This window comes from Neoarius graeffei, chromosome 2 (assembly GCF_027579695.1).
Source record: "Neoarius graeffei isolate fNeoGra1 chromosome 2, fNeoGra1.pri, whole genome shotgun sequence".
NCBI lineage: Eukaryota > Metazoa > Chordata > Actinopteri > Siluriformes > Ariidae > Neoarius > Neoarius graeffei.
This window is the reverse complement of record NC_083570.1, coordinates 57,587,145-57,613,351: the sequence shown is the minus strand read 5'-3', so window position 1 is coordinate 57,613,351 and position 26,207 is coordinate 57,587,145. Positions and strand designations below refer to the sequence as shown.

General features: G+C 41.4%; 1 protein-coding gene across 1 annotated transcript; it reads left to right on the top strand.

Annotated features, from left to right (window-relative positions):
• The first annotated feature begins 12,109 nt into the window (after window positions 1-12,109).
• On the top strand, window positions 12,110-26,003 carry tph1a (tryptophan hydroxylase 1 (tryptophan 5-monooxygenase) a). Its single transcript, XM_060908618.1, has 12 exons — window positions 12,110-12,158; window positions 13,167-13,365; window positions 17,464-17,601; window positions 18,379-18,562; window positions 19,390-19,490; window positions 19,700-19,767; window positions 20,991-21,187; window positions 22,031-22,166; window positions 24,085-24,211; window positions 24,354-24,449; window positions 24,615-24,748; window positions 25,790-26,003. The coding sequence occupies exons 2-12, from the start codon at window positions 13,270-13,272 to the stop codon at window positions 25,962-25,964; spliced, it is 1,452 nt and encodes a 483-aa protein (XP_060764601.1). The 5' UTR covers window positions 12,110-12,158; window positions 13,167-13,269; the 3' UTR covers window positions 25,965-26,003.
• Window positions 26,004-26,207: the final 204 nt, after the last annotated feature.

The window sequence follows — 26,207 nt, the reverse complement described above, 5'->3', positions numbered from 1 at the left end:
GTGCAACACAAAAATAGTGGTTTGAGTCAGTGTCTTTCAGTTCTTCTCTGTACATTTCCGGTGTCTTACAGGTGATTAAAGGCAGCTACATGGACACAGATGATGGTCTTCATGAAGCATCATTGTCCCCTTATCTTTACAGACCTTCGATGTAGACTGGACTTTCAGAAAAGGAGCCAGCAAAGCCAAACATCATGAAATAGATCAGTACAGAAAAGAGGAAAGTTTTTTTTAAATGATTTCTTTTCAGTAGATTTTGAAAAGCTCTATGAGCTTTGCTTTCACATCCACACTGACTCATACAACTCCCTTCATTAAACACAAGAACACAGAGCTGGCTCTGTACCTGTAGATGTGACCTGGTGCTTATCAGGTCCATCACTAAAGTACATCCCGTCTCTCCAGATCCCAGATGATAGCGCTTTGATCCTCTTTTCCTCCCCAATCCAGGCCCCTCAATAGCTCTCTGATGTTGATGTGAGTTTGTTTGCCTTCCACCAGGTGAGTCAGGGTTTACACTCTTCCCCTGACAGCACACACACACACCGTAAACATACACACCTGTAACCCCGCGTCTTCACACTGGATTTTAGGAACACTGCTTAATGTTAAGTCAAGTACTTTTTCAATTATATACATGTCCATAAGTTTGTGGACACCTTACTATATCACGTACAGAACATGCTTTTTCTTTCCAGATTTAGTTCCCATTTGCTGTTATAATAAGCTCTACTCTTCTGGGAAGGCTTTCCACGAGATTTTAGAACATGGCTTTAGGGGATTTGCTCATTCAGCCACAACAGCATTAGTGACGCTGGGCACACAGTCTGCGTTCCAGGTCATCCCAAAGATGTTCAGTTGGGGTTGAGATCAAGGGTACTGTGTAGAACAGTCAAGTTCTTCCACTCCAACCTTGGTGAGCCGTGTCTTCTTGGAGCTCATTTTGTAAAATATTGGCATTGTCATGCTGGAACAGGTTTGGACGTCTTAATTCCAAATGGAAGACAAGATTCAGTGATCAAACCCAAAATTCCAGTAAAACAAGTGCACACAAGCCACATAATGCAATAAATTCATGAGATATGCAGGTTTGAGCCAAGTAGCACAAGTTCGTGAGAATCAGTGGATGAGAGTACACTGAGTTGTACTGAACCTTTCCTGAGGAACAGCTCGGGTTTATTTGCTGATTATCTTAATCGCTAATACACTGTATGAGTGTGTTATTTGTTCACCATGATGGATCTCTGTGTCAAGGAAAATTAAGTGGTTTATAAATTAAGCAAATATATCAGCTGGTGAGCATACATTGTCATGGGTTAATGCCTCAGTCATATTTAACACAACTGATGGTGAACAACTGGTGCATATCTAGACAGGCTGACATTTCTTTTTTTTTTCTTCTTTAGAAAATGTTTTCCTAACATGATGTTTGCGGATGATATTGTGATATGTGGTGAAAGTAGAAAGGAGGTTGAGTTGGGTTTGGAGAGATGGAGGTATGCATTGGAACGAAGAGGAATGAAGGTGAGCAGGAGCAAAACAGAATACATGTGCATCAGTGAGAATGGGGATGAGGGTGTAGTAAAGATGCAAGGAGTAGACATAAAGAAAGTTGGTGAATTCAAGTACCTGGGGTCAACTGTGCAGGAAAACGGGGACTGCGATAGTGAGATGAGAAAGAGAGTGCAGGCAGGGTGGAGCAGTTGGAGAAGGATTTCGGGAGTCATTTGTGACAGGAAAGTCCCAGCAAAAGTGAAAGGTAAGATGTATAAGACAGTAGTGAGACCAGCTGTGATGTATGGATTGGAGACCGTACCCTTAACGAAGAGACAGGAGGCAAAGTCGGAGGTGGCGGAGTTGAGGATGTTAAGGTTTGCGATGGGAGTGACGAGGTTGGACAGGATAAGGAACGAGCACATCAGAGGGACAGCACATGTGGAGAGCTTGGAAATTAAGCTAAGAGAGATGAGGCTGAGATGGTATGGGCACATCCTGAGAAGAGATGCAGAGCATGTTGGAAGGAGAATGTTGAGGATGGAGCTGCCAGGCACACGAAAACGAGGAAGGCCAAAGAGGAGATACATGGATGTGGTGAGAGAGGACATGAAAGTGGCAGGTGTGGTAGAGAAGGATGCGGAAGACAGGGAGCAATGGAGACGAAAGATCCACTGTGGCGACCCCTAATCGGGAGCAGCCAGAAGAAGAAGAAAATGTTTTCCTAGTACCTACATTTCATTTCATCAGGATAGAGCTTTGTGATTTACAGTTAAATCTCAAAGCCAGTGCCTGCATTTACACCTGACAAATAAGACAAGGACGGTGTGGCAGTTAAACATGGTGGTTTTAATGAAAAAAATAATAATAAAATAAAGTAATACCGGTCTCTGTTACTGTCCATGCATTCACAGTGGCCATGTTTTACAAATATATACAGTATATAGAGGGAGACTTGTGAGTTAACTGACTTGTTGGAATCCATCTTAAGAAAACTTTATTCAGATGATTTTATTATCTGAAATACACTCACCGGCCACTTTAATAGGAACTTTTTCTTCATTCTAAGATTCCTGTTCTTGGCTGGCAGGAGTGGAACCCATTGTGTTCTTCTGCTGTTGCATGCTGAGACGCTTTTCTGTTCACCACGGTTGTAAAGAGTGATTATATGAGTTACTATATCCTTCCTGGCCACTCGAACCAATCTTTTCCCAAAAGCATCACAGCACAAAGATCATCGTTAAATGGTAGAGCGAGCAGCACAATGAATGCTTTCTCTCCTAGTTAAGATGCTCTTAGAGTTACGAGGCTTTTGGGAAACCCACCCCGGCCATTTTCCTCTGACCTCTCTTATCAACAAGATGTTTCCACCCACAGAACTGTTGTTCACTCTATGTTTTTTTGTTTTTCGCACCATTCAGTGTAAACTCTAGAGACTGTTGTGTGTGAAAACCCCAGGAGATCAGCAGTTTCTGAAATACTCAAACCAGTCCATCTGGCACCAACACCTATGCCCCAGTGAAAGTCACAGAGATCACAATTTTTCCCATTCTGATGTGTGAAGTGGCAGGTGGCACGGTGGTGTAGTGGTTAGCACTGTCGCCTCACAGCAAGAAGGTCCTGGGTTCGAGCCCAGCGGCTGGCGAGGGCCTTTCTGTGTGGAGTTTGTGTTGTCCGCGTGGGTTTCCTCCGGGTGCTCCGGTTTCCCCTCCAGTCCAAAGACATGCAGGTTAGGCTAATTGGTGACTCTAAATTGACCGTAGGTGTGAATGGTTGTCTGTGTCTATGTGTCAGCCCTGTGATGACCTGGCGACTTGTCCAGGGTGTACCCCGCCTTTCACCCGTAGCCAGCTGGGATAGACTACAGCTTGCCTGTGACCCTGTAGAACAGGATAAGCGGCTAGAGATAATAGATGGATGGATGTGTGAAGTGAACATTAACTGAAGCTTTTGATTTGTATCTGCATCATTTTATGCACTGTGCTGCTGCCAAGGGATTGGCTGATTAGATAACTGCATAAAACAGCAGGTGGATGGGTGTACCTAATAAAGTAGCTGGTGAGTGTATGTCTCATTGCTATTATTTTGTATTTATTTTATATGATACTCCCCATGGGAAAGTTTTTTTTGGCAATATATGCTTTTCATTGGACAAGGATGACATTGAAAATGCAAAGTTCCCCAAGGTCCTTCAATTTATAACCTTTCTGTAATTCTGATTCTGATGATTGATTCTGATCTGAAGGATTTATACCAATGACTCTAACATCAGTGAGGAGAAAAATTAATGGAAAAATCCTTGCTAGGCCATATCACACTCTTGTATTTATATTGCATTATTTCTAAGAGAATATTTCTTCTTTTTTCTCTCTATAAGGAAGTACTCTTGACTGCATCTCTCTCTCTCTCTCCTAATTCTAATATCCTGTGACAGCAGTTTGCGGCTGCCTAAACAAACACTGTACTGAAGTTGACAGAATCGCTCTGATCCTAACTCCCTGAGAAACACATCTGAACGTGAACAAGAGGTCCATCTGCTATAAGGTACTTTGTAAGTGAAAAAAAGAGATCATCATCTCTGTGCTCTCTTATTGTAGTTCCACAACGTTAATCAGACTAAGCATCTATGGCTTAGACATGGAACCTTGAGGAGCTGTGGTCACAAAGGTACAGTGAAGATGAGACATAATCCTCTTAGCCTTTTACCCTACAAGCCTGAAAAATTACTGCCCCACATTTGCATAGTGGCTCAGAGTGGCTGGATCAAATGGGTCACACATTTTTAGGCTTTCAAGTAAGATTTGTTACTTTTAGCGCTCATTATACTACACTTTACATGAGCAAAAGACATTTGAGATACTTTACTTTTCAAGAGATGCATAAATATACAGTATTATTATTGTCAAACATGTATCTGTCATATCTAAAATGAATGTTAAATTTCCGGTGGAGAAGAAGTGCTTAAGGGAATGATCCATATGCAAATTTAAATGTTATAAGTCTCAATCAGAGAATCCAAATCAATAATTTGATCCAAATCGTTCTTTCTTAATTGGTCCTGTTATGGCAATAACTGCTGAAATATTTAAACGAGGACTTTTTGTGTGCACCTTTACGATTTATTATCTCTAATAATTATGCCTTGTAGGGTGAATTCAGATGTATTGGTACAGTTTTTGAATTTCCAATTTGTCTAAGCTTTTGTGTCATTAATAAAACAAATTTCACCAAAACATTTTCCTCAAATCCTCAAGGTGTTGACTATTCACATGCAAAGGAAAATGTTTCTATCATATTTTAAAGAATCATGGCCTGCCATTTTGTCACTGACTGAAAGCCAATGGGACTCATAATTTCACTGGTTCTTGGCTTTTTTTTTTTTAATCCTGAAATAATGTTTCAAACATTATTTATTTGTAGAATAATTATACATGGCATCATTAAATCACACTTCAAAAATTCAATCTTATCCAAAGCCATTATAAACATATTATTGTATGAACAGATAGAAGAAGGGGCGGCATGGTGGCGTAGTGGTTAGCACTGTTGCCTCACAGCAAGAAGGTCCTGGGTTCGAGCCAATCAGCCGGCAAGGGCCTTTCTGTGTGGAGTTTGCATGTTCTGCCCGTGTCTGCGTGGGTTTCCTCCGGGTGCTCCGGTTTCCCCCACAGTCCAAAGACATGCAGGTTAGGTTAACTGGTGACTCTAAATTGAGCGTAGGTGTGAATGTGAGTGTGAATGGTTGTCTGTGTCTATGTGTCAGCCCTGTGATGACCTGGCGACTTGTCCAGGGTGTACCCCGCCTTTCGCCCGTAGTCAGCTGGGATAGGCTCCAGCTTGCCTGCGACCCTGTAGAACAGGATAAAGCGGCTAGAGATAATGGATGGATGACTAAAAGGTGGCCTATAATGACAACAGGGAGAAAAGTTTCTTGAGGAACTAATCGCTAATAATTAATATTTTGCGTATTTCAAGAGTATCAAATCGGTGGACCATTTTAATTTTCTACAAGCAGTGCGTGCATTTATTTTTCATTAAAGGGCAATTCCATACAGTATCTATAAATCAATCTGTAACATTCATACTACTCAATTCAAAGAAAATACATTGTGGATATTCCCAATAATGCACATTTTAGACGAAAGAACAGATATAAAAGTGCAATAATGTCCTGTGATGAGATGTTGATGAATATTACAGTGAAACCTCATGTTATGACCACTTCAAAATTACGACCACCTCAAAATTACGAACAGTTTTTCATGGTCCTGATTGCTTGCTTATATATTTCATTGGTCGCGGCCTTCAATAATGCGACCACCTCAATATTGCGTATTACGACCATTAATTTTGGTCCCACCCGTCGAAAATCAATGTAATTAAACCTCGAAAATACGGGCGCCCCCCGTCGTGTCAAAACACGGGGCACAAGAGCTTTCACGACATCCGGTTTACGTCATGCCGCAAAATTAAGGTCGACTTGTACGACAATGAGTAGAAAACGTAATGAGTTGTCTTTGAAAGAAAAAATTGATCTGATTAATGAAAGTGCGGGTAAAAGTCAGCGTCAGCTAGCAGAAAAGTTTGGAATTGGCAAAACGCAGGTAATCTATGCAACGAGGTGTGAAGTGAGCTTTAGTAGATCGATTTAAATAGAAAAAGTTCAAGTTATTAAAAGTGTCATAAGGCCACACCAATTTAATTACTTGGTTCTCGGATTTTTTTCAGGAAAAATATGAAGCGAGCGGGCGAAATAAAAATAAAATTTAAAAAATGCTCTGATGGTAAAATTAGCAGTGGAAATAGACCAAACAATACAGGCAAACCAGTAAACAGAATTTCAACATACCTGTCAAAGATTTTACGCTTCTGTTCGCTGAATATCCTAACAATCACAAACAGGCTTTGGAGGATTCCCCTCCACAGGCATGTTTCTCCCACAAGTCTTTATCTGAAGTGAAAGGGGCGATTTGATTGGTTTTCGGCTTCACGTGACCTCACGTCACGTGACCTTTTCTGTTGGCAAGAGTTTGATTTCGATTTTTTTTTCATTTTGCATTTTTTTCAAGCGGTGATTCCGAGAACCAACTAATTGAACTGGTGTGGCCTAATTATGAAAGAGTATTCAGAACGAGATTTCAATTTCTTGTTTCAATGACTTGTGTAAGTTTGCTGTATGGTTTACATTTAAAAATGGTATGGTTTTAATTATGATTAATTCTATTACAAGTTTATTAAAAGTTTAAATGAAAACTTAGTTATATTGTTTTTTACATGTTGTATTACATGTACATTTGTACTTGCTAGACACACAAACCACACATGCTCTACTTTTGTTTAAATTTAGCTTGTTGATTTAATCATTTATCAATGAAATACAATAAACTAGTTCATAAATTTATTAAATGTAATACAACAGTATTAAGAACGTCATGCATGCACGCTGCTATGCAACAGCTCAGCAACTGTCAGTATATCTTGCCAACTCAATATTAAGACCACTTCGACCTGGTCCCAATGGTGGTTTTAATATCGAGGTTTCACTGTAATGTTAATAAATATTAATACAATTACATTTTAGAGTTATTTGTCAAGTTTGACTGTATCCTGTATTCTCAGCTTCACACACTGGGTTCAGGTTATAGCAGTGACACTGACTGAATTGACCTGAAATATTCTTGTGGGTTTAAATCAAATCAAGGAGAACTGAGTAGGTTGCTGACTTAAATTATTTTTTTATACATGCTGTAGACATGTAGAGCCATTGAATATAGATTATAATAAACAAAGACCTGTCAAAAAAAAAGGGGGATGGTGATGTGTGAGAAGAGATGGATGCAAGTTTGGTCAGCCCTTTCCTGTACATCACGGTGAGGTATGTGCTACGTAGGCTTATTTTTAGTATGTACCATTAGTGGTAGTAATACTTCATCATGTTCTTTGCCTATCTTTCAACTGTAGTGTTCATATACACTCACCGGCCACTTTAATAGGAACTTGTTTTTGATTCTAAGATTCCTGTTCTTGGCTGCAGGAGTGGAACCCAATGTGTTGTTCTGCTTTTGCATGCTGAGATGCGTTTCTGCTCACCACGGTTGTAAAGAGTGATTATATGAGTTACTATATCCTTCCTGGCAGCTCGAACCAATCTAGCCATTTTCCTCTGATCTCTCTTATCAACAAGGTGTTTCTACCCACAGAACTGTTGCTCACTCAATGCCTTTTGTTTTTCGCACCATTCTGTGTAAACTCTAGAGACTGTTGTGTGTGAAAACCCCAGGAGATCAGCAGTTTCTGAAATACTCAAACCGGTCCATCTGGCACCAACACCCATGCCACAGTGAAAGTCACAGAGATCACAGTTTTTCCCATTGTAATGTTTGAAGTGAACATTAACTAAAGCTCTTGATTTGTATCTGCATGATTTTATGCATTGTGCTGCTGTCAAGGGATTGGCCGATTAGATAACGGCATAAAACAGCAGGTGGATGGGTGTGCCTAATAAAGTGGCCGATGAGTGTAAATCAACCTGCAGATTTATGTCTCCTACTCCATGATGAAAAAAATTTGCTTAAGATGCATAAATGTCAAGCTGGCAAATAAACATCCTTTTTTCACATTCAAAACACATGAACACATGGCACGTATACTTACCCTCTCTATGGGATAATTGTGTTGGTGGTGATATAAAAAAGGAAGAAGTCAATGCTCTTAAAAGTAGACAGCCTTTCGATTTCATAAAATCAGTGAAATTTAGTTCCTTCTGAAGTGTGGTCATTGTGATATATGTTTATTCTTGTAATATCTAAAAAAACATCAGGCCATTCTGTGGCTGGGAAGTTATTTAAATTGAGGGGATTCCCGAGCAAATAATGTGCATGAAATCGCTCGCTTTGCGCAGTCAAGCAGACAGAGGAAGCCCATGTGCGCATGCGCAGGTTTACCTTCTTCTCCTTTTGGGTTTTACAGCAGCTGGCATCCACAGTGTTGCATTACCGCCATCTACAGGTTTACCTTGACTGTCCACTGACAGTTCCATCATTCTGTCGCTAAACGAACAGCTGATCACACCGAGGTGCTCGCTGACCGCCAATATTTATTAGTTTGGTCCTGCGTTTCCTTTCCTTCGCAACATAACGTCTTTTCTTCTCGCTTTCCGTTACTGTAGTCGGTCTTTTACGTTTCATTCGCACACTCACGTCCTCCATTTTTCTCTCCTTTTTCAAATTTGTATCCCGCAATGCCTTGCGCAAACAGGGAAAGCCCACCACGTGATGCATGCCATGGTATCTTGAACTGGGTTATGGTGAAGCAGGAAAAAATAGCGGAGAATTTAGGGCCATGTGGCCCTAAATTTAGCAATTGTTCTTTTAAAAAAAAAAAACTAATAAAATTGAAAGTCTGTGATTCAATTTCAGTAGTTTTTGGTACACTAAACAAAAATAATTGGGTGTCAGGGAGAAGTCTTTTTATGACCTACACTTGAAAAATCTGAAAGGCAGTCTACCTTTAAAGGTACATTAGATAAGATTTGTGATAAATAAATCTCTAACTGTTAATTGGGTGGAGCTGAATAAGAATTTAATGTTTTTTTTCCCTCTTAAATCTCTGCCTCCAAAACATGGTGGTTAAATTAGATTTAGCATGTTAGATTGAGTTCAAAATGGCAAGGACTGTCATATCAACACTTCCAAGTGAACTGACACATCCAACTGCTTGAAAGTTACAACTCATAACATAAACTTCATTCATTCATTCATTCATTCATTCATTCATTCATTATCTATACCGATTATCCATTGTGCATCACAGGTGATCTGGAGCCAATCCCAGCTGACATCGGGTGAGATGCGGGGTACACCCTGGACAGGTCGCCAGTCTATCATAGAGCTAATACAGACAGACAGACATTCATACTCACATTCACACCGATGGACAATTTAGAGTAATCAGTTGACCTAATCCACATGTCTTTGGATTGTGGGTGAAAACTGGAGCACTCTGAGGAAACCCCATAGGCATGAGGAGACCATCCAAACTCCACACAGAAAGACCCCATGCTGACAATATCTGACAAAAGGCCAACCCTCTCAACCCAATACAAACTAGAAGGGCACTCCGCCAAGCCACAGATTATCAACATCAAAATCAATCATTTGAATCTAGGATAATACTAACGCTATACACCAATGTTCATCAAAAGCCATTCACTACCTTTTGAGTTACGCTGGAAACAGCAAAAAAAAAAAATCCTGGATCAACATACATATCCAGATTTGTATCAAAATGTAAGCAATTGTTCCTTGACCCATGACCCACCTTTCCTCAAAATTTCATCAAAATCTGTTCACTATTTTTTGAGTTATGTTGGGAACAAACAAACGTAGGCAGAAACATAACCTCCTCCAACAAAGGAGGAGGTAACAAACATTCTGGACTGATAGGCCGGTTTCCAAATTGTTTCCCCCCCAACTACTTTGTACACTTGTTCTGAGAAAATGGTTTTAACTATCCATCCATCCATCCATCCATCCATTATCCGTAACCGCTTATCCTGTATAGGGTCGCGGGCAAGCTGGAGCCTATCCCAGCTGACTATGGGTGAGAAGCGGGGTACACCCTGGACAAGTTGCCAGGTCATCGCAGGGCTGACACATAGAGACAAACAACCATTCACACTCACATTCACACCTACGCTCAATTTAAAGCCACCAATTAGCCTAACCATGGTGGTGCAAGCGGTTAGCACTGTTGCCTCACAGCAAGAAGGTTCAGCGGCTGACGGGCCTTTCTGTGTGGAGTTTGCATGTTCTCCCCGTGTCTGCGTAGGTTTCCTACAGGTGCTCTGGTTTCCTCCACAGTCCAAAGACATGCAGGTTAGGCTAATCAGTGGCTCTAAATTGTCCATAGGTGTGAATGTGAGTGTGAATGGTTGAGAGGATATAATAATTCAGTAGAAGGCAACGGGAAACCACTATTGTAATGTTCCCTAGACACTTTGATGGCTGAAGCTGTCAGAGCGGCCATGTCATGTTGTGAAATGCCAAAATGGATGGGGGAAACTGGAGCACCTGGAGGAAACCCATGCAGACACGGGGAGAACATGCAAACTCCACACAGAAAAGCCCCTGTTGGCCACCGGGCTCAAACCAAGAACCTTCTTGCTGTGAGGCGACAGTGCTAACCACTACACTGCAAAAATGATATCTTAACAAGTTAGAATATCTTGAATATAGTTGAAACAATCTAGCATCGCCTATTAGAAGAATACAAAACACTAGCTCTGAGATTATTAAAACTAGTTCTAGATGGAAGCCAACTTATGCCAAGTAAAATTATCTGCCCATGCAGCAAGATAGTTTCACTAATATTAAGGAATTTTCTCCTCAAGTTCATCCATAGCCACTTATCCTGTTCTACAGGGTCACAGGCAAGCTGACTACGGGCGAGAGGTGGGGTACACCCTGGACAAGTCACCAGAGGGCCCACACACAGAGACAAACAACCATTCACACCTACGGTCAATTTAGAGCCACCAATTAGCCTAACCTGCATGTCTTTGGACTGTGGGGGAAACTGGAGCAAACTCACGCTAACATGAGAAGAACATGCAAACTCCACACAGAAAGACCCCCGCCGGCCACTGCGCTCGAACCCAGAACCTTCTTGCTATGAGGCGACAGTGCTAACCAGTATACCACTGTGCCACCCCTCCTTAAGTTCAGTTTTAAGTTTTAACTATCCATCCACCCATCCATTATCTGTAGCCGCTTATCCTGTTCTACAGGGTCGCAGGCAAGCTGGAGCCTATCCCAGCTGACTATGGGTGAGAGGCGGGGTACACCCTGGACAAGTCGCCAGGTCATCGCAGGGCTGACACGGTCAATTTAGAGCCACCAGTTAACCTAACCTGAATGTCTTTGGACTGTGTGGGAAACCAGAGCACCTGGAGGAAACCCACGGAGACACGGGGAGAACATGCAAACTCCACACAGAAAGGCCCTCGCCGGCCACTGGGCTTGAACCCAGAACCTTCTTGCTGTGAGGCAACAGTGATAACCACTACACCACCAGTTTTAAGTATTATTTTAAAAATCATTTCTACATAATTGTCTCCGGCGGCACGGTGGTGTAGTGGTTAGTGCTGTCGCCTCACAGCAAGAAGGTCCAGGTTCGAGCCCCGTGGCCGGCGAGGGCCTTTCTGTGTGGAGTTTGCATGTTCTCCCCGTCTCTGGTTTCCCCCACAGTCCAAAGATATGCAGGTTAGGTTAACTGGTGACTCTAAATTGAGCGTAGGTGTGAATGTGAATGGCAGGGGCGTGTTTAGCCTATTTTTGGGGGTGCTCAAGCACCCCCAAAAACGAGCTCAGCACCCCCTAGCTCAGCACCCTCAAAAACGCTGCTTTTGGACGTAATTTTCAGAAATAAGTGCCCTTGTGCACTGCGCAATGAATGTGTGCGCGGGCGTGTGTGTGTTCTTGAATTCACCTGTTAGGTGATAGTTCTATGAGCAGTAAAATCCCTCTCCTCCTTGCGTCCCCTCTGATTGGGTTGCCTGTCCGCGCGAGTGCTTGCTACGACATGGTGTTTTTTTTAACTGGATTCCACGCCGAGGAGGAACTCGAAGTAGCACCTGAGTATTACTGGCATAGCGAGATGTGAAGGTACGGACTGGAGTTACAATTGTTAAACACAACACAATAATATGCATAATGCAATATTGATGTTCCCTGGTCTATGAACAGAATGATAAAAACGACATTTATCATCCATAGAGATACTTTTGTGCAGAGCTGTACAAGTGCTACGGTGCTAGACCACCGTGTGCTAGTCAATTTTATTTAATGTAACATAGCGTTTACTAATGTAAAATCATAATAATACACACTATTATTACACAATAACAATTACCACTGTTCAAAATGAATAGCTCCAACATTACAAATGCAGTAGTAGGTCTTGTTTAGTTAAAAATATAACGTAAATATTTGTGTCAGTGGTTGTAAATGTGTAGATATCATAGTTTATTGGGTCAGCTTCTGTTAAAACATTGCATAAGTCTAGTCTTGTCTAGTCTAGTCTTCTTGCCTAGTTAAGTCTAGTCTAAATGCGGAATAAACGTGGAAACACTGTCGTTCAAGCCAGGTGCCTCTGTCAGCTCTGGGGGCTAAGCACCCCCAAAGATCAGATGCTAGAATCGCCCCTGGTGAATGGTTGTCTGTGTCTATGTGTCAGCCCTGTGATGACCTGGTGACTTGTCCAGTGGCTATAGAGATGAGTAAGGAATGACAAATATTGTACCTTTAGGGAGAACTTTGTTTAGAAAAGGGAATTGTCAGGTCTTATTTTATCGCAGTGAGTGAGTGAGCACAGAGGAGCTGAGGGTTTCAGGTAGGACTTACTATTTTGCTTATATTTTGTGTCCTCCAGACCTTTGTGACTTGGAGATTTTGTTTGTTTTGTGATGTGACTCATTTTCCCTGTTGGTGACGAAGTGCCCGGGGGGTCCACTGCGCATTTTGTGTTTGAAGAGAAAATAAATGTTTAAAAAAAAAAGTCTCTTGTGGCCCATGACGTGAGTCTCGCTGCTCTTTTTTCATTCGTTGTGCGGGGGAAGATTATCTCTCATCCATCCTCCTGTCCTGTCCCTCCTCACTGGCGTCCATAAGTAGCATCGCGCGCTCCACTCCTCCACTGCATCATCACTCCATCCTGCAGAACATCACACCGACCCAGGGGACAAATAAAAGACGCGCGCGCCCGACCCGACTCACTATGTACTCGAGCAGAAGCGAGGGGCCACGCAGAGGAAGGTCATTCGACTCCATGAACCTGGGCTTGTGTTTGGAAGAAAAGCAAATCAATAATGAGGTGAGACATCGCACTCCAACTGGTGTCTGGGCTTGAGTTTCCTACACTGGTGCTTGTATTTGATGGAGCGATTTTAGAGAAGAGGGTTAGACTGCCCAGCTATAAGTTTAAAGTCGATGTGCGGGTCCTGCGCTGTCTCGCGCGCGCACAGGTGTGTATGGGGTCAATTTATTACCCAGACCAGCTTTAATAAAGTCGTTAAGCCGAGCACGAGACTGCTATTCCGTCAGCACTTGTGAATTAAGGTCAAGCTCACTTTGTGTGTCTGAGAAACACAGCAGTGGTGAAAGGACTCAAATTTCACTCCAGTTAGACTAGGGTTGTTTTACAATCAGGGTACAAAGTTTGTGTCACAGGGGTCCAAAATTAAAAAAAAAACAAAAACTGTCAAATCTGCACTTTTGGAAATTAATACACATATGAACATAAGCATGTGTAATAGTTTGTATTATAACAAGATTAAGTGTAGCTTTAAGCAGGGCTGGGAGAAACAAATGAAGTGATTCTCGGAGAGGACTTTTTTTTTTTTTTGACAATTCAGAATCCAGGCGGCACGGTGGTGTAGTGGTTAGCGCTGTCGCCTCACAGCAAGAAGGTCCTGGGTTCGAGCCCCGTGGCCGGCGAGGGCCTTTCTGTGTGGAGTTTGCATGTTCTCCCCGTGTCCGCGTGGGTTTCCTCCGGGTACTCCGGTTTCCCCCACAGTCCAAAGACATGCAGGTTAGGTTAACTGGTGACTCTAAATTGACCGTAGGTGTGAATGTGAGTGTGAATGGTTGTCTATGTGTCAGCCCTGTGATGACCTGGCGACTTGTCCAGGGTGTACCCCGCCTTTCGCCCGTAGTCAGCTGGGATAGGCTCCAGCTTGCCTGCGACCCTGTAGAAGGATAAAGCGGCTAGAGATAATGAGATGAGATGAGATGAAATATAAAAAGAATAAGATATGGGGAAGGGGCCAGCAGGAGATATATTGCACTTTATATTGCACATTGTCGAGTATATCTCATAATAATGATAATTTTCTCTTAATTATGAAAGTCATAATTTTGAGAAGGGCGGCATGGTGGTGTAGTGGTTAGCACTGTCGCCTCACAGCAAGAAGGTTCTGGGTTTGCGGCCGGCGAGGGCCTTTCTGTGTGGAGTTTGCATGTTCTCCCTGTGTCCGCGTGGGTTTCCTCCGGGTGCTCCAGTTTCCCCCACAGTCCAAAGACATGCAGGTTAGGTTAACTGGTGACTCTAAATTGACCGTAGGTGTGAATGTGAGTGTGAATGGTTGTCTGTGTCTATGTGTCAGCCCTGTGATGACCTGGCGGCTTGTCCAGGGTGTACCCCGCCTTTCGCCCGTAGTCAGCTGGGATAGGCTCCAGCTTGCCTGCGACCCTGTAGAAGGATAAAGCGGCTAGAGATAATGAGATGAGATGAGAATTCAGAATCCACTACTTCCATAGTGCTTTTAAATATAAGGCTTTGTGTTAGTTGTCTCTAATATTTATGTCCCAATATCTTGACCACATTTTAGGATGCAAATAATCATTTTAGATATGTTATTTTATATTGAAAAATTAGCTGTCTCGGAGAGGACATTTTTTGACACAACTGCATACTAATTTGATCAAAATAGTCTGAAAACTTACTGGCATTCAACATTAAAACTTGACTATGTTTCCAATGATATGGAACCAAATATTTGTTTTATGGTATAAAGAATGATTTAAGTGCATCCCTTTTGGAGCTACCTGTGGTCAAAAAAGCACTTTTTCTAAATGACACGAGTAATTTTGCTAAATATGACTGACATATATTGCCATACATTCACCAAAAATAACGGTATCACCAAATTTTTTTTGCATGGTAAATAGAGCTATCACAGGGCTACAATAAACAACCAAGTTTATTTAGTCAAGCCTTTTGATATTGAAGATAATAAGTGTTAAATGTGATTTTTAGCTTGTGTACCCTGACTGTAAAACAACCCACTACTTAGTGGATAATGGTTTGGGATGAGAGCCTGTAAAAAGTGTGGTTCACTTCGAAGTGAAAGAAAGTACAGAATTTAACTGAGAGAGACAAGAAAAATAAACAAACAAAGGACAGGAAACTTAGGCTGTTAGTTGAAGCTATGAGGGGGGCCTCTAAACTTAGCTCTGGAAGCCAGTTTCCACCATAATAATAATAAAAATAATAATAATAATAATAATAATAATAATAATAATGCTTCTCATAATTATGACTTATTATAATACATGATGATTTACTAGATTAGATTAGATTAGATTAGATTAGATTAGATTAGATAGAACTTTATTGATCCCTTTGGGAGGGTTCCTTCAGGGAAATTAAGATTCCAGCAGCATCATTACAGGATGAATAGAAAATAGAGAAAAAAAACTTCTAGATAAATTAAATTAAGTATTTACATATACAAATATAAAAAGAATAAGATATGGGGAAGGGGCCAGCAGGAGATATATTGCACTTTATATTGCACATTGTCGAGTATATCTCATAATAATGATAATTTTCTCTTAATTATGAAAGTCATAATTTTGAGAAGGGCGGCATGGTGGTGTAGTGGTTAGCACTGTCGCCTCACAGCAAGAAGGTTCTGGGTTTGCGGCCGGCGAGGGCCTTTCTGTGTGGAGTTTGCATGTTCTCCCTGTGTCCGCGTGGGTTTCCTCCGGGTGCTCCAGTTTCCCCCACAGTCCAAAGACATGCAGGTTAGGTTAACTGGTGACTCTAAATTGACCGTAGGTGTGAATGTGAGTGTGAATGGTTGTCTGTGTCTATGTGTCAGCCCTGTGATGACCTGGTGACTTGTCCAGGGTGTACCCCGCCTTTTGCCCGTAGTCAGCTGGGATAGGCTCCAGCTTGCCTGTGACCCTGTAGAACAGGATAAAGCAGCTAGAGATAATGGATGGATGGATAATTTTGAGAAAATGTTCTCATGAAATAGTAAGTCATTACTGGGTTAGTCAAAATGATGTTAAGACTTAAATGGTAGAAACCATTTATTCACAAAACATACATCACATGCGCAAGATGATTTATAGGATGGGCTCAACCTGTTCGCCATCGTGTTCAACACACAGAAACCAGCGAGCAACAGTACCGTTTAAAGAATAATAAAAATAAGAATCATAAAAATAATCCGTCATTTTGACTAACCCTGTGTTAAAGTCATAGTATTTCATAATTCTTCGATGCAAAGTCATAAATATGAGCTACTTTCTCATTATTATGACATCATGTTTTTCCTTCAAGTGACAAAAACTGGCTTCCATCCTCAGTCGAATCTACTTTGTCCAGACTTGAAGGAGCATGCGTAAGTACAACGTGCGTAAGAACAGTGATTAATTGCACCACAATCCGTGTTGAGATTAAGGTAAGGCGGTGTTATTAATAGCCTTTTTCACACTCCAAATGGGATTGAAGTAAGGAGACTCACGCTGGTTAAAGTGAACCTCATGCTCTCCGTGTTGGTTAAAGTGAACCTCATCATCATGCTCTCAGCACTACAGAGGGGACGACGCGTGCACAGACAGCTACTTCAGCTCACACTTGCGCACACTACAGTGGTCAGTACCTTAGTTGCGTGTTTCTGAATTGTATCTCATTTTTTAAATCTTGAAATATCCTGATAAACTGAAAGAGAAAAAAAATCGAATAACCAATATGTTAGAGATTGTTCAGAGTGTGAGTGATCTCTGTCCATGGGGCTGAACATTGAGCACTGACACTGTATTCTGATGACAAAAGGTGTTGATTTTATTGAAAGCATTTTACTGGAAGACCGTGCAGTAAATAGCCTATTGAAACTGAATATCATTTAGGTGACACCTGTTGTCTTGTTTGGAGAGAGAGAGAGAGAGAGAGAGAGAGAGAGATGAGTGCTTGTGTGCACACTTATTAGGCTATGGAATTAAGTGCGCTTTAGGAGATCCTTTCATTTAATCCATACCCATTTAATCAACACCCTTAATGCTGTGTTTTAAAAGAGTTGATAATCATTTTATTGCAGGCACTCACTCATTGACACGGACACTGACACTGTTTTTTTTGTTTGTTTGTTTGGGTTTTTTTGTGGGTGGGTGTCTTTTCCAGATGAATAAATCAACCTTTCCGGAGATCGATGAGAACAAAGATAACAAGAGTGTGTCTGGAGAAAAGGGTCGTGCAGCTATAGTATTCTCACTGAAGAATGAAGTTGGGGGGCTCGTCAAAGCACTAAAACTGTTCCAGGTAATCATATTTTGTTGGCGTTTTGAAATATTTAGTGAGTTCATTTTGTATGATGGAGTTCAAACAAAGAAAAGCATCTAGCATCCGTGGGCCTATTTCAATTATTTCTCTAAAATAATTTATACGATATGATACGACCGAGTGTACCTTTAGGCTTAGTGCATAGATTTTTCTATCCACCATTGTTATTTATGTTGAATAATTTTTTTATTTTCTACTTTTATACTATATTGCTCCCTTGTTCTAAACTACACAAGATCTTATACGTTTTCTAAAGCGGCTAGAGATAATGAGATGAGATGAGATATATTGTTGTTACTTTTTTATTTTTAATTATTATTTGTCCTGGGCGGCACGTTGGTGTAGTGGTTAGCACTGTCACCTCACAGCAAGAAGGTCCTGGGTTCGAGCCCCGTGGCCGGCGAGGGCCTTTCTGTGTGGAGTTTGCATGTTCTCCCCGTGTTCGCGTGGGTTTCCTCCGGGTGCTCCGGTTTCCCCCACAGTCCAAAGACATGCAGGTTAGGTTAACTGGTGACTCTAAATTGAGCGTAGGTGTGAATGTGAGTGTGAATGGTTGTCTGTGTCTATGTGTCAGCCCTGTGATGACCTGGCGACTTGTCCAGGGTGTACCCCGCCTTTCGCCCGTAGTCAGCTGGGATAGGCTGCAGCTTGCCTGCGACCCTGTAGAAGGATAAAGCGGCTAGAGATAATGAGAGAGAGAGAGAAAGCTTGTGCATATGACCAGTAAAGTGCTTGAATCTTGATTTCTGCCAACAGGAAAACCACATCAACCTTTTGCACATCGAATCCCGAAAGTCCAAGAGGCGCAACTCGGAGTTTGAGATCTTGGTGGACTGTGACAGTAACCGTGAGCAGCTCAGTGACATCATCCAGCTGCTGCGTGAACACGTCAGCGTGCTCGAGCTGGACACACCTGACAACCGACTACCAGAAGAGAGCGGTACGAACTGAAATCACGGCTACATGCCAAACAGCATACTAGATAGTCCGACCAAATTGTGCACCTACAGTGTGTCGTACAAACATCTTGTCGCTGTTGTGCAATCTTTATGTATTTTTTTGCATGTGGATCCCTTTAATATTTCTAAATATCGTACATAATTTTAGGCCTAGGTTTAGACTAATGGCTGAATATATGATTAATTGTTAGTAAGACCAATACAGTGGCTCAACCACTTGGACACTCAGCAAATGAAGCTTTTTTTTTCCCCTTCAAATCAATGTAAATTTTTTTTCCCATCATACAAATGGTGCATCAGCTAATTGCCAAGAATCCATATAAAACATCTCATCTCTCATCTCATTATCTGTAGCCGCTTTATCCTGTTCTACAGGGTCGCAGGCAAGCTGGAGCCTATCCCAGCTGACTACGGGCGAAAGGCGGGGTACACCCTGGACAAGTCGCCAGGTCATCACAGGGCTGACACATAGACACAGACAACCATTCACACTCACATTCACACCTACGCTCAATTTAGAGTCACCAGTTAACCTAACCTGCATGTCTTTGGACTGTGGGGGAAACCGGAGCACCCGGAGGAAACCCACGCGGACACGGGGAGAACATGCAAACTCCGCACAGAAAGGCCCTCACCAGCCACGGGGCTCGAACCTGGACCTTCTTGCTGTGAGGCGACAGCGCTAACCACTACACCACCGTGCCGCCCCCATATAAAACATATCGTTCCTAAACCATTTTTACAGTCTCTTTATTCAGACACTGTTACACACATTTAGATAAAAATTGAATTTATTATTCTTTCACAGAAATGGAAAATGTACCCTGGTTTCCCAGGAAGATCTCTGATCTGGATAAATGTGCAAACCGTGTGCTGATGTATGGATCGGATCTGGATGCCGATCACCCGGTAAACACTGTTAATTATTTGACACAGTAGCATAGACTTAGATTTGCTGAATGATAACATAAGGGAATAAATGCCCTGTACACTTTTTAGCTACTGTATTGTGTTGCTATTTCAAATACTCTGTTGCTTTAATATCAAAATCTACTGAGAAAATAACAACACGCTGGTTTTAGTGTTCCTCTCCTCACTGTTACGTTTCTGTTCCGTAGGGATTTAAGGACAATGTCTACCGCAAAAGGAGAAAATACTTTGCAGATCTGGCTATGAGTTACAAGCAGTAAGTATCCTGATAAGGATTATTTGGTCATTTATTTCACGTCGGCTCAGGCACTTAGAATCTTTAAGTGAAAGAAGTTAAATGTGAAGAATTTAATTTACAGGAGATAGATGAAAAAATAGATATTATACATATTATAAAGATAAATAAGGAGTAAAAGACAACAAGGCATGCTGTTATAGCAAAATAACCAGTGAGAGGGTGGTGCGATGCCACTGCAAAATATATTAATTTACTATAATGGCAGGGGCGGCACGGTGGTGTAGTGGTTAGCGCTGTTGCCTCACAGCAAGAAGGTCTGGGTTCGAGCCCCGTGGCCGGCGAGGGCCTTTCTGTGTGGAGTTTGCATGTTCTCCCCGTGTCTGCGTGGGTTTCCTCTGGGTGCTCCGGTTTCCCCCACAGTCCAAAGACATGCAGGTTAGGTTAACTGGTGACACTAAATTGACCGTAGGTGTGAATGGTTGTCTGTGTCTACGTGTCAGCCCTGTGATGACCTGGCGACTTGTCCAGGGTGTACCCCGCCTTTCGCCCGTAGCCAGCTGGGATAGGCTCCAGCTTGCCTGCGACCCTGTAGAACAGGATAAAGCGGCTACAGATAACGAGATGAGAGATGAGACTATAATGGCACATCCTGAAGTGTCTTATTCCTTTCTAATATCTATTTTTTATATATAAAACACTTAGACATAAAATACATTTAGTTATAGGAAAGTAATACACATCAGAGTAGTTATTTTCTTATATCACCACACCCCATAATGTTTTATTCCTCTTATACCACAACAAATTGCCAAGGATTACAATTTTATTTATTTATCAGAAGGATTGCACGTAATCATTTCTGTCCTTTTTTAGTTACGTTTATAGAATGTCCTTGAAACATGTTAGTTCCTGTTATCTCACTTTCTCTTGAAGGTTTCCTTAACAGACAGAAAACAACAATTATATACTGTGTGTTCAATAATGTTTTAAAATCTGTTTATTATCAGGCTTAGATTGCATACATAGAGCATTCACTATACAAGACTCTGAATTATAGAAACAATCATGTATTCGAACAAATGCATTCTTAGAAACCCGTGATTAAAGCTGCTGGTATAGAAAATTAACAAGCTCTGACCGGTCAGTTCAAGAATTTAACAGTGCTGTGGTATATTAAAAATACATATTTTTGAACGTATGTGCTATTTTTTTTTTTTTGTTGCCGTGCCTCCATTTGCCAGTGGAAACCTCATTCCCCGAATCGAGTTTACAGAGGAGGAGGTGAAGACATGGGGGGTCGTGTTCCGAGAGCTCAATAAGCTCTACCCCACTCACGCTTGCCGCGAGTATCTGAAAAACTTACCTCTGCTCACCAAGTACTGTGATTATCGTGAGGATAACATCCCACAACTGGAGGACATCTCACGCTTCCTGAAAGGTGAGACAGACATCATCATCACACTCTGAATCCTTTATTTAAGTGTATTTATTTTGATTAATGGAAGTAAAATGTAAACATGCTACAGACTAAATTCCCTGATACAGTATTCCATGATTTGGCCCAAAAAAGGATGAAATCCCCTGACTTTCCATGTCTGGAATAGATGTTTTAAAATTCTATCATATTCTAGAAATTCCATGACCCACAGGAATTCTTATGCAAACATTTACAGTTTCGGGACAAAAATACTTTTTCAAACACAATTCCAATATTTTCCATTGGTTACAGGATTGAATCAAAAGCATTATTTTTTTTTCTCCCACCATTTTTTTTTTTTGCTGGTATCAGTTGGATTGGTACCATTTTTAATAAACTGATTTATTTTAAATGAAACGTCATTGTAAATCTAAAATTTGTGAAAAAACCCATCTTGGATAATTATTTTATAATCAGTAGCATAAAATGATAACCCAATACTGCAGCTATCTGATTTAATCACTGTCCTGAAACCCATCTGTCATCTGTCTTTCTTAACATCAGTTACAAAACAGGCTCTCCTTTAGCCAAGCACACAGCTTTACGAAGCACAGGAGAAAAAAAAACACTCAGAGAGAGAGAGAGAGAGAGAGAATAAAGTCAGGTTTATTTGTATAGCGCTTTTAACAACAGACATTTTCGCAAAGCAGCTTTATAGAAAATTAAAGACTTTAAACATGAGCTAATTTTATCCTTAATTTATCCCCAATGAGCAAGCCTGAGAGATTGTCTTCAGTTTAGTCCACAGTTTATTTAGAAATATTTCACCCCACATTAGTTGTGAATGTATTATTGCATCTTTAGAGCGTACAGGGTTCACCATAAGGCCCGTGGCAGGATATCTCTCCCCAAGAGACTTCCTGGCAGGATTGGCTTTCCGTGTGTTCCACTGCACGCAGTATGTCCGGCATAGCTCAGACCCTCTCTACACACCGGAACCGTGAGTGTATACACACACACACACACACACACACACACACACACACACACACACACACACACACACACAACACCATTTAATAACACAGTATGTAAATACTGACCATGAAAGCAAATTGGCAAACTAGAAATTAGACTTAGTCACGGTCCATGTTATTAAAGATCACAGACAGCATCATAAGTCAGGCAAAATTCAGTCACAAGTAAGTGAAAAAAATCAACAATCAAAAGTATGGGATACTGAGACTACTGGACTAAGAGACTGTGTGAATGAATCTATAAATGAGGAAAAGTGCAGGTGATACTGAGGGGATGAGAGCAGGAAAAAACCTGGTAGAAATTGACGATCATGGGAATTACCAGACTGCTGAAGCTGCATGATGAGAATCTGTGGCCAGTCGAGGCAAGGATGTAATTAAAAAAAAAAAAATCCTTTTATAATGGTAAATGCTGAGGTTTCAGATTATTGAGTTAGCTCCAAAGACAACCAAATGTTTCTAAACTTTTTTAGCCACTACAAAATGTTATATTAAAGTGCATATTCTGGACCAATTTTGTGTTTTTTTTTTATATGAAAGTATGTCCCTTCACACACTCATCCAGAAGGGTAATTTTACACAAGGCCATCTGTCTACAGCAGAAAAAAATAAAATAACAAAACGCGTCTGGAAAAATCCCAAGGGAGTCTGGAGCCAGATTCGTGACGTCACCTGCGGAAGCGCCAGCAGGCTGCGCGAGCTTTGCACAGTTTCAGTGCACAGCCTGTGTAGACCAAGCGCTCCCATTTCTCTCTCATTGTCTGGTCTTTTGGGAAACGATGAGTACTAATCCCTAGTCTGGCTAATGCGACTGCAAAGCTCTACGAGCTATTGGTCTGGCCAAGATATTAAGCCCAAACGTTTCCCAGAGCCCGTGGTTGACCCGCCTCCCTGAAATGCCTCAGTTTGCTACTGGTCGAAGCCAGAAAAGGCTGTGACGAAGCTTAAACCAATCACATCACTCTTTCCTCTGACGTATGTGATGCGACGGGGCTAACTGGTAGATTAAACTCTTACCGAAGCCGGTCGGGAGCAAGGCGAAAACGTCCTTCCTTTCAATAAATACCTCCAGGGCTGCTCTTTGCTCCATTTTCAATGAGAACTTGCTCCATGTTCGTAATGTTTCTAGTGAATGAAGCGCTTCCGGCATAGATTCTGTAAACAATCTATGGCTTCCGGTCACAGTTCTACTACGTCACTGCCTTGAACACGCCTCTACCCAGGGCCGTTGGAGATGCTCAAAGTTGATTGGTTCCCGATTTTTCGGGAGCTTGGAAGAGCTGGAGATAGCTTGCCTGGCCAGACTAAGCTTGCAACAGGCCCTCATGTTGCGTCACGCTTAGGATGGGCGGGCCCAGGCTAACTAATCCCATCAAGATTGGTGTTGCTACACCCTCCTACGATACATCTGTTAACCATTTTAATAATTACGTGATAACGTTGAAGAAATTTGCAGAAAACCACCAGGTCGTTTTCGCATAAACAAACCAGCGCTGACGTAGGATTCAGAAGGAGGCGTCCTGCACGTGACGTCACGAAAATCAACGTTTCCAGGGAAATTCAAATGCCAAGTTTTTTCAGAGGCGGACCAATTCGCCTCAAATGGCTTGATTTCAACTGAATTTTTCTGGTATTGCGCAAGATAAAAAATTGCAGAGAATGCAGAATGTTACAGGTATTTGACCAAAGTTTAATATAAAATAGGAGAATTACATTGATCTTGCTCCTGAATTTACCCGTGATATGCCCTTTAAGCTCTTAAACTGCACCAAAAGTAAAAGAAAGTTTGCATAGCATTGAGGAGAAAATATTAAAAACAACAGTCCAAATATGTCTGGATGGTGTTGGCTGAGACACCACTAAAGGCAGTGTGTTTTTCAGGGACACGTGTCATGAACTGCTGGGTCATGTACCTCTTTTAGCCGAGCCCAGCTTCGCACAGTTCAGTCAGGAGATTGGACTTGCATCACTTGGAGTATCTGATGAAGAAGTTCAGAAACTAGCCACTGTGAGTATAAAGCCTAGTTATGGATACTTAAGGATAATTCTCCGTCATGATTTATGTATTTATTTTCTTTGTAAATCCTTTCAACGTTAATATAGTTCCATGTCTACAAATGAATATTTATGAAAGTTATATTGTCTTGCAGTGTTACTTCTTCACTGTAGAGTTTGGACTCTGTAAGCAGGAGGGGAAGCTCAGAGCATATGGTGCAGGTCTGCTGTCCTCCATCAGTGAGCTAAAGGTAATAGCTGACTTATTTATATCTTCTCCTCACACAATGCATGGATATGAGAGTTACACTTTTTTTAAATTATTTTGCATGGACAGTTCTTCAAGCACTTTTGAAATACATTGTCGTGATGCTCTGCTTCATCCTGCTTGTCTAATTAGAATATTCCTCTCCCAGCATGCTCTGTCAGGGAACGCCTGCATCATGCCCTTTGACCCCAAAGTTACATGCAAACAGGAGTGTATTATAACAACATTCCAGGATGTCTATTTTATGTCGGAGAGCTTTGAGGTGGCTAAAGTCAAGATGAGGTATGTAGGATGAAGAGATTAAAAAGATACTAAAAAATGGCATCTTATCAAGTAAAAAAAAAATATCTTGAATACACACTGTCAGAAATAGGGGTACAATAGAAGTCCATTTCTGTCCCCCAAGGTACAATCTACACTAATGTACCACCTGCAGCTCATTATTAGACCTCAAGGGAACTGTTACCCCTTTTCCACCAAATCAGTTCCAGGGCTGGTTCGGGGCCAGTGCTGGTGCTGGTTCACAACTCGTTCAACTTGCGAGCCAGCTGAGAACCAGTTTGCTTTTCCATAGCTCGGGGTGCTAAGGGGAGCCACGTCATTACGTCACCGTATACGTCAGTTACGTCGCTGCGTTTGCATAAACCTTGGCACGAACATCGAAGCAACAACAACACAGAGAAGAAGAAGAAGAAGCAGCAACAACAATAATGGATGACTGCTGCTTTACTGCATCCATGATATCTCGTCGCTTATTTAAAAACGGCGCCCTCTCACGGTCTTGCTATTGTTGTTGGTCTTAACAAGTCCGCCCCCCCCCGCTGACGTAGGCAGTTCTTTCCTCTGGCCCAGCAAAGAGCTGGTGCTACCCTGGAACCGGGTTTTCTGGCCCAGAGCCAGTTCTTTGTCAGTGGAAACAGAAAACCCGGTTCCAAACTAAGCACTGGCCCCGAACCAGCCCTGGAACTGATTTGGTGGAAAAGGGGTATACTATGTGTACCTTTTTAGGGCCAAAAAGATACATATATGTTCCCAAGCAGTATATAGAGGGTACTGCACCAGTGACAAGCCATTGTACCCCTAAAGGTACACCAATGTACTTTATTTTCTGAGAGTGTAGTCTAATATTATCTAGTATTTGCTATTATAAGATTACAATCAACCAAATATAAGATTATTAAACATGTTTCTCGACATTTTTACTAATGCCAAGCTTGAAACAGTCTTGTTCTTTATTTCAATTTCATTGAATTGTTCTTTGCATCTAGATGCGGTCAATATTCTTTACTCCTTTAATTCTTTAATTAATTCTCAATATTTCAGGGAGTTTGCAAAGACAATCAAGCGACCATTTACGGTGCGTTATAACCCCTACACACAGAGTGTAGATGTGCTGAAGGACACAAACAGCATCAACGATGTTGTGGAGGAACTGAGATATGAGCTAGACATTGTGGGAGACGCTCTGAACAGACTCAATAAACAATCAGGCATCTGAATAACTGTTCCCATAAAATGATACAGTATAATCTGCATTTTATATATATATATATATATATATATATATATATATATATACACACAAGTTTTCCATCAAATCACGAAAATGTTTCAGAATTATTCTGTTATTTTCAAGGCACTCACAGGAATTCCGTGAGTTGTTATTAACTTACGTAGTCAAAAGTTTGGACACACCTTCTAATTCAATGTTTTTCTTTATTGTTATTAATTAAAAGTGACT